The 9,717-nt window shown below is 40.9% G+C and overlaps 1 protein-coding gene across 2 annotated transcripts in view; it reads right to left on the reverse strand.

The window, feature by feature from the left end:
• The window catches only part of HIPK3 (homeodomain interacting protein kinase 3), a 46,695-nt gene extending 36,985 nt beyond the window's left edge, over positions 1–9,710 (reverse strand). Inside the window, exons 1-2 of one of the 2 annotated variants that reach the window (XM_009074444.1) lie at positions 9,541–9,557; positions 8,615–9,443 (exon numbers count right to left, since the gene is read on the reverse strand). In XM_009074444.1, coding sequence (XP_009072692.1) covers positions 8,615–9,291 — 677 coding nt within the window. In that variant the 5' untranslated portion in view covers positions 9,292–9,443; positions 9,541–9,557. Of the gene's footprint in view, positions 1–8,614 lie in introns of both variants that reach the window. The other variant, XM_009074443.1, reaches the window with a different exon arrangement.
• Between the last annotated feature and the right edge of the window lie 7 nt (positions 9,711–9,717).

A 9,717-nucleotide genomic window follows, 5' to 3' on the forward strand; every position in this document is an offset into this window, starting at 1 on the left:
AAAGATTATATTCTTTGAGAGATTGCTGCAGTGCCCTGGGACAATAGAAATATCCTTAGCATTTACAAAGGTGGAAATGTTCTTAAGGTAACATCGTAGTTTCAAAATGCAACTGCTTGAAAATCTTATTTGTGAAATGCTTTTGACTTGCTTCTCCCAGCCCTCATCCCCTTTCACCTGTTAGGAGCTATTTTATTAGCAGTCCAACCAAAAAATCCTTCCAAAACATCAGCTAGCACAGTAGGACCAAGGACCTTCAAATACACAGTATATAATTTAACAGTTCAGGCATTTCAGGCAACTTATTTTCATACAAACTTTAATTTTACTTCATTACATCCCAACTACTTATTTTTATGTCAGACACCTCAACCACTTTCCAATTAGTGCCTGAATTCGCAAAAGGTTTCTTTTCTAGTCAATGTTTTGGGTTTTAACTCCACAGCATTTTATTGCTGGTTTTGATCTGAACCCACCAGTGTTAAATGTCCTAAATGTGCTCATATTACCTATTTGCACTCACTCAACCTGCTTGATTTTCAGCTCAACTGAGACAGTTTGCCTTGTGTGGCTAATGGGGTGAGCCCTCAGCTGTGGAACATCCTCTCACTCTCACAGGCTGTGCCAGTGGCTTGGCTCATCTTGGTGTACTCAGCCAGGCAGAAGACTTTCCCTGCATGTCACTTGTGTTGGATGCTGTGAGCTGGTGCAGAAACACTGACCTTCCCCCACAAAACACCTCTCCCTTGGAAGAGAACAATGTCAGATGGACAAGACAGGGGATGATGCACAGGCTTCACTTTGACTCACGTTGATTAAGATCTACTACTACCTAGAAACGCAGAGTGTATTTTCCAAAGAGGCCCAGTGGGAGCAATTAGACACAGTGTTTACAAATACAGCACTGCAGCTACTGCTGGTATTTTCTGCAGCTAAGATATCTGATCCATCCACGCTCACCAACACGCAGATGCACGAAGAGCAGATCTTTGTGACAGAAATATCAGTGCAGTGAAAAGAGAAAGGATCACGTTTCAGTAGATCTATTTTAATGTGTGAAAAGAAAAGCTGCTTCCCAAAACTTTTGCCATGACAAACAGGTCTATGATTTAACCTCAGAAAAGTGCAATACAGCAAGAATCAAAAGTTTCACATTAGATGGGAGGAAAATTTGTTTCCCTGTTAGGATGTTGAGGCACTGGGATATTGCCCAGGGAGGTGGTGGAGTCACCAACCCTGGAAGTGTTTAAGAGGTGTCTGGGTCTGACACTGGAGGATCTGGTTTAGGGTTTAAGAGTTCCAGCAGTGGCAGGTTAATGGTTGGACTTGATGATCTGAGAGTTCTCCTCCAACCTTGATGATGCTATGATTCCGAGAGCTTTTCTGCCTTCAAAATTATGAAATAATCACCTTTCTGTTCAAACTGAAGCAATCTAAAGACCTAGGGAACCCTCATCTGAACTGTGATTTAGCTGTTGCTCCAGCCATCATCACTTGAAATCTGGGCTGACATTACTAGAATCCTCCAGCAGGTTCATAGTACCTTTGAATGCTTCACGTGTTATCCCAGTTTGTGTTACTCAGAAGATCTCTAGCTCAACCAACCAACCAACTTGAAGGCTGGATGCCAATTTCATCCATTCCCATCCCCATGTTTCTCCTCTGGATATTCTGAGAGGATTTCAAACACCAAAACGAAAGGTACAAACCTACAGTGATCTGCCCTTCTTTTCTACAGAATAATTAAAACAAAATCCCAAACACAACAAAACCAAGAAACTACATGATTACTAAATAATCTACTCTTATTTTCTGCTTCTATGAACAGAGAATAATAATGTTTTAGATATCAAATTGACTAGAAAACAATGAGAAAATTCATACTTTTTTTATCAAATAGCTACAGAAACCTGAAGTTCTGATGAGCTAAAATTGCTACTCCTGGATGATTGTCCAAATGGTCATGAACTAGAAGTTTAAAAAGGGAATTCAATAAAACAATTAATGAACAGTATGCAGAAAGTGCAAACGAAGTCTTGCCAAATCAATAAAGCAATTTGTTCACGGACACAAACCACAAAAGCTTATCTTGACACTAAGTTCCGTTTGCTCAGATAAGGAAATAAAGCAGCAGCCACAGCACTGCAACTTTAAAGGGGGGGCAAAAATTTCTTAAGTGTCTCAATTCACTTGTAATAGCAATTCCCTACATTATCAGGGCTCTCTTCTTATATATCCTACTGACAGGAACCATGCTCACAGCAGAGCAGCTGACTTTGAACATGCTGACCTTGAGCAAGCAAACGACCTTAGCAGCATGTACTTCTGGCTTATTTCATTGCAACAGCGAAACAGCCTCACCATCTATAGAAGTCTGGAGTCTCTGGCCACCACCCCTGACTATTTTAAGATATCCCAATACACTTCAGTGATGCACAGTTCAAAGTGATAGAATAACATCTGCTAGCATGTTGAAGTGCAAGTTGTTTACAGAGGCATTTTTAGCTTGTTCTTGTACTGTGCTTCCCTAACTGACAGGGAAAAAAAAAAATTTATCAACAGAGCTTTGCCTCCCATTTGAACATCCAAACCTCAAAATTTAATAAATATCAACCGAGAATTTTAGGCATTGTGAAAGGAGAAAAAACAAGACATCCCACTCTAGATAAAGCTTATTTAGAAACTTGAGTATGTGACAGCAGTGGGTGGACTTGAAAAGGCAGTTGCTTCCAGAGATGTCAATTTTGCACAACTTCTGCCCTTGGTCATCGCTGCAGAAAATCTGTATTAAGAGAGGTGTTTGTTTGCATACAGGTTTTTAACTGCTATTTTAAACATACAGAAGTTGTATGTTGATCTGATGTTAAGAGATTATAATCATCAAGTTACAGTTGTGTTACCGAGTCCCAATAACCCATCCTGCTGACAGCCTCAACCTGCAAAGAGAAAACATTCCCTGGTGAAAAAACACTCCAGGGAGTCACTGTCAGCCTGTGTCCTCTGGAGCCCCTGGAGTGACAAGGACTATGCCTAACCCAGCTACAAAGTGCACTGAGGATAAAAGGTTCTCTGGGAAGTTATGACCATGAGGGTGTTTTTTTTCCTAATTTTGAAGGAATGTAATACAAGAAAGAAGGAGAACAGGGAACCAAATAAATTGCATGAATTTGACAGGGAAAAAAAAAACCAGCATAAGCTGTTGGTGGCTTATTCTGAAACTTAGCATGAAGCTGAAAAATTCATAAATAAAAAGCTGTCCTAGTGCAAGAGCCTCAGAGCACACCCAGCCCTCTCTAGAGCTCAGCTCACAGGCAGCAATTAGCTCACACAGCACAGCTACTTTCTTCTTTTTCCAAAACCCTTTAAAACAGAAGAGACCACACCAGATGAAATCGCTCTTCAAGCTGCAGCAGAACTGACTGGGCAAGCAAAAACAATGTCAGGACCACAGGAGACAACAATTATCACTCTGCCCCTGTCCTCTCTGAACCTTCATGGGAGAGGAGGGCAGAGGAGGAGAGGGGGGAAAGCCTGCTCTCATCCACCAGGAATACATCCAACAGCGATTTTTCCATCTCTCTGAGCTCCGTTGCAACACTATTGACATTTGGCATTTTGTCTGGAACAGCTCTGTTATTAGCAGCTATCCTTAGTTGGAAGGCTGGAGGGAGAATATCACTGTCTGATTCAGGAATGAGTTGACTCCACTGAGTGAATCTTCCTACATCATTTGCCTATCCTATGGGCACACTGCTGAATACCTAGGATCCTATTTTACTGCTGTCACCAGTGGAGCAGAGAGACATTTCTGAGCTACAAGTGTCTCTGAATCACCAGACACCTTCCATTGTGCCAGCATCACTGAAGTTGTCCATCAGCCAACTGCAGGCTCAGCTGATGCCCTGTTTAACACAGGGATCAATTCTACTGCTTTCCACTCATTTCATCCACCCAAGGAATCTGCCTGTGCTAACCAGCAGTTTGCCTGCAGACCACTGGATGCCAAAAGGAACACCCTTCCATGAGGAAACAGAGTGCTTGTTCTCAAAGAGTGTTTCAGTAACATTTCCAGCTGTACTCTAACTGAATCTGACACAGTATGAAGATGATGATGTTTTTTTCTTTAGAGACTAGAAGTGAAATAACCATTGAGGCAGCTCCATAGGCAACTGGCTGAGTGGCTGCTGCACTCCCCTTGGAGGTGATGCATGAGGAGCATGCAAAGAAGCAGCACACTCACTCCTACACCTGCAATGGCTACTGTTAAGTCCATGATATTAGAAGGATTTTATGAATGATGAGTTTTGTGATGTTTACTGAGGTCTCATTTTCAAAATCCTCTTAGGAAGACAAGCCAAATTAAATCAACATGAAGGTGATTCCCTTTGAAAAAAAAACAACAAAACAATACCTCCCTAGTGAGTTATCTCTGAATGCAACACACTGGGGTAGCCACTGCTTCCCATGGCAACAGAAGGGAAGGTAGCTTGGTTTCCTGGAGCAGATGGGCAGGACTACCTCGATCATTTCACATCACTCAACTCTCCTTGGAGGGTTCTGCTCATTGGGGTCTGTCCCTCTTCTCATACATGCTTCCCTAAAAGCACCTTGCCTGGGGAGTGAGGCAAAACAAAGGAAAACTGAGTACCATGCTGTGGGAAAACTTTCTGCCTCCCCAGATGAGCACAGAAAACCAGACTTAGAAATAAATGCTTTGATTCCCCTCCTGCACAGCCTGCACTGTATGACAAGGGGACAAGCAGCTCTCCATTTAGGATGCAACACCCCTTTTCATGATTTAGGGCACAGCTGACCAAAAGGACAGCCACATACTTAGCATACCATTTCCATAAATGACAAAAGCTTGATCACCTACGCCGTATGTAAGGGTATTTTCTTTTGAAAATGTACACACTGCCTAGCTATTTACCTCCTTAGATCACTCAGAAAAGGTCAACAGTCTTAGTGTGTGAGGCCAGCAGCAAAGAAAGGCTTCAAATACCACATCTCTCTAGTCCATGGCTATTAAAATCCAGACCAGCACAGAAACAGTTGTAAGCACAAACCCTGTCTTTTAGCGAAAGAGTATTGAGAACAACATTTCATCTTTAAAACAAATAAAACATAATAATCTCTGACTTTGGACAGTATACTGTGGTTAGTATGTATTGATATCCATACTCTACAATTTCTAACAATAGAACAGCCAGAAGTTTCCAAAAGTTACTGAAATGTCAAAATCTACCGTTTAATACTTGTTTTAACCCTTTTCTTGTTTTCTCTTTACTTGACATAGTTGAAACAGAAACAGGAAAACAGTAAGCCAAACTGGATGGAGTAATAATGTCTCCATTTTTCTGCTTGTTTATACCCTTTTAAAATTCAATCAGACTTCCTTTTTTAGGATGTCTCCTCATACAAAAGGACTGTAATATCTCCAGTACTCTCCTTTTTTAGGATCTCTCCTCACACAAAAGGACTGTAATATCTCCAGTACTCATCATTATGTCACCTCTCCTGCTACAGGCTAAGGTAAGTCAGCAAGGTAAGTCAGCCCATTATCCATCCACCTGGCTGTATTATGTTCCCTGCCTTAAGTTCTAATCCTCTTATTACTTATTTTTCCAGTTCATTACTCACTTCCCCTCAGATGCAAAATACTGACACTAGCATTCAAAATAAACACCCTCTCGTTGGACTTTGTGGCCTTCTCCATTCTAAGGATCAAAAGTCTAACACAAAAAAAAAGTGGTAAGATTGGGGGAGGAGGGGGAAAAGTCAACAAAACCAACAAATCACCTTTTCTCTTTATTCACTTTTGGCAAGCTCTGGCAGGAGTGCAGTAAGCAGAATGAGGTACAGGGATGGGGAGCAGCACCACAGGGGTGAGAAGCACATCCTGATGCTCCAGGGCTGCAGCTCTGTTTCCTTCTCAACCCACACTGACATTTAAGGGCATTTCATGCCATCCTTTTCTAATAGTCTATTTCTAATATTCTAATATTTCTAATAGTCATTTTAAACTAAAGTGTGTTCTCTTAATAACTTTCTTCAAATTATTGGGCCTGGCTGAGTGCTCTTACACACGAGCCAAGGGCAGGTTCACATCTCATTTACTTGGGAAATATCCACATAAATGGCCAAATCAGCACACTCTGCCTGTCACTTGAAGCCAATCCCACACAAGGAACCCCACTGGTAATAATTACAAGTAAAGCTCATGACAATACACTACAGCTTAGCACAGAAACTATTTTCAAAGACTGAACACAAGGATACGATGTGATCACACTAATAAAAGAGATGCTGTAGGGAATAAACGTTTTCGAAAAGCATTTCCAATTCGAACTCTAATTGGATTAATTTAGCTTGAAGTTTTAAATAAAAATCTGTTTTTAAAGGTCTAGTTTCTTGTAAAATAACCTAAACAACACACAGCACCACTGAGCTTTAAAGGAAGGATGAGAAAAGGCAAAAAAAAAAAAAAGAGAAATATTTCAAAAGCAGCCCCAACTGCTGCTGGATTTTTTAAAGGGTTTGTTACAACACATCAGAGTCAAACAAGTCAAACCTGCACTATCACTCCCAGCCTTGGCTGATCCAAAAAGCATTTAAGTACACTATATTTTATGAAGTAGCTCCTTATTTGACTGACAAAAAGCACAATCTCTCCCAGAATAAATTCCATCTCAGTGCAATCTACTCTCTGAAGGCTCTCCTCGCTCTTCTTTAAGGCTTTTCTCTTCAAATTTCCCTGGTGCTGTTTATTTTGAGACCATTTGAATCAAATCCCTATTTTCTGATCTTATTTACAGTAGCCAGGTGCTTCCAAAGGAATAAAGAGAAATTCTGAGAAACTGCCAAAGCTACAGCAAGCTAATTTGAACCACACAACTGGCAGAGAGCTGTGCATCCATGATGAAATCCAGCATGCTAGAAACCTTGTTAGAAGGAAACATTTTCAGAAGTAAAACTTTTTCTGAAAATAATTTTGAAGCATAACGTCTTTTTCCCCCAAAATTCTCATACAATATTTATATATGTACAAATGTTCATGACATGTATATAAATGTAACACCAAAACCATTCAAGGAGGTAGATCCTAAGCTTTTTCCTTTTGTATGTCCTTTTAATTTTTAAAATTATTGACTTAAATGCTACTTTATAGAAGGATTATAAAAATATGCAAGACGAACATAAGAGGGAGATGGAACTGTTGGAGCAAGTCCAGAGCAGGCCACAAAGTTGATGAAAGGACTGGAGCATCTCTCCTAAGAGGACAGGCTGAGGGAACTTTGCCCTTGCAGGATTCACGTGACCTTTTCAAGCCTTGCCCATTTTCATCCTGAGGGGCCCAAAACCACAGTACCTTAAGTGGTGCACAGCTGTCACACCAAAATAAACTCTCAAGTTACTTCATTTTTATTCCCTCTCAAGCACATTTCTGTATAACGTGGGCACGCATCAATCCATGTAATTTCCCAAATTAGTTCTCTGTTGATGAACTTTGTGTAGCTCTGCAAACCATTTGCTGTGGTTTTTAATTAAGCAATAGAGAACACAGGTGATGAATTAGAATATTTTATGTGAGCATTGTACATGAAACATTCTTGTTTACAAGCCACAGTCAAAAAATAGATTCTTCGGGCATGAACTCCAATCACTAATTTCACCAAGCCTAGAATTGCACTGCACTAGTTTTCATTTCCAACATGAATAGCTCTAAAATATTTAAAATTTTCTTCAAAGTACTCATTGTCCTAGTTTCCCAGCTGTGCACTGGATTGGCAGACAGGCAATACACAGGACATACTATTGCCACTGCTGCAGAGCAGAACTCAAAAGAGAGTCTGCAATCAAAACAAGTTCAGCTTAGGAGGAAAACAAAAGGACTAAATATTGATAATGCTTAAATGTCACACAGATTGGATAACTATATGAAGAAAAGTTTAAAAGAAAAAAACAAACAAATATCAAAAACACACATCCATTTTGAGGCCTATGTAGAATGCAACTATGTACCAAAAATCACTTTCAGAGCCTGTCTGGGATCACCTTGAACATTTACATTTCCTATCACTCACTGACTCCAGAAGTTCACTGAAGTCCACAGCTGCTGAAGGCACTCAGTCAGAAAGGAGTTTCTAAGAACTAGGGAAAATATTTACAAGTGCTGGAGAAAAACAGAGGCATTTACATAAGCTTTGGCAACAGGATGTAGAAGTATGGCACTTCTAGCTCACTGTCCAGCTGCTTACAGAAAAAAAACCATCACGAAAGGCAGGAAAGGCATCCTGAACAAGCAAGTGAAAGACTTTTTTTTCCGCTTTTCCTTTTAAAAAAATCTCATCAGGTTTCAAAACAACGGTAAGTGGCGACTTCGAAGTGCAACACAAAACATACTTGTAGAAAAAAACACCACCATAAAAACATTCAAAGCAAGTGTTCACATTCAACAGGGTAACCAGTTACTTAACCTTTGTGTGGCTCTTACGGTTTTCCAAATTATTCTTATTAGTTACCTGGAAGAGTAATTATTTAAGCCACTAACTCTATTAAATGCTAAAACCTTGTTGCATTCCAAGTGAAAAAACCCAAGATGAAAGACACCTACCTGTAATACCGAGATTGTAAGTAGGTTGAACAAATAGTCTTTGATACATGGCTGGCAGACCCGAAATCTATGACTTTAACGCGGTAAGGCTGCCGAACAGGATCCACCAACATAATGTTCTCTGGTTTGAGGTCAGCATGGATTAAACCCAGACTTTTTAGTTTTTTCAGTGCAGTGGCCACCTGTTGCAGAATAGGCCGTATTACTTTCAGTTGCAGAGGGCTGAATTTATTTTGTTTCAGGAAGTCGTACAAATTCTGTTCCAACATCTCAAAAACCAGGCAAGTATGGTTACGGTGCTGAAAGCACTCGTAGGCTCTGACAAAGTTAAACTCGTCAGCGTTTTCAGTGCTTAGCCTCGCTAAGATGCTCACTTCTATCTGCCCCTGGCGTGCGTACGAAGGATGATTCTTCAAGATTTTGATTGCCACAATCTCATTTGTCCCCCTTTTCCAGCACTTCACTACTTGTCCAAAGGTCCCTCGTCCAAGGAAATCAAGAACCTCGTAAGTGTTTTTCACAGAGCACAACACCTCATGCTGGACTAACTGGTAATCTCCATCTCCACTTGTCCCACTCTGTTTGGAAGCTGCAGCCGTCGTCACAACCGTCACCGGGTTCCCTACGCTGGTTTGCAGCATTGCAGGCAGGATGGACAGCTCATCAACAATCTGCATCGTGCCGTTCTGGTTATCCAGCTCTTCGCTCTTACGCTTCAATCCACATCGCTGGGGTCCCTCCAGGATATCTGATCTGCTTCCTTGGGTCCCACTCTGAGGTGCCTCCAACTGAGGTTGCTGTGCCCACGCTGCTAACACTTTTGTAGCACCTGCAGTATTTTTTAAAGCAACAGCATTTGACTGCAACCAAAAGTTCTGTCCTCGAGGTCTGTCAAATGGGTTTTTAGTCTGAAAGAAAGTACTAACCCTGTGGGGAGAAATTCCAAAGTTTTTACCATTCACATAGATTTGTGGGTAGGTTCTTTCGTGGTACACACAACTGCTTGGTTCTAGTTTGAGTTTCTTCACACTACAAAAGGCACTTGACTGGGTTTGATAAACGTATGGTGGATAGACCAAGACTTGTGAGGCCATACCTACAGA

The sequence above is a fragment of the Acanthisitta chloris genome, unplaced genomic scaffold (genome assembly GCF_000695815.1).
Source record: "Acanthisitta chloris isolate BGI_N310 unplaced genomic scaffold, ASM69581v1 scaffold15375, whole genome shotgun sequence".
In the NCBI taxonomy this organism is placed as follows: domain Eukaryota; kingdom Metazoa; phylum Chordata; class Aves; order Passeriformes; family Acanthisittidae; genus Acanthisitta; species Acanthisitta chloris.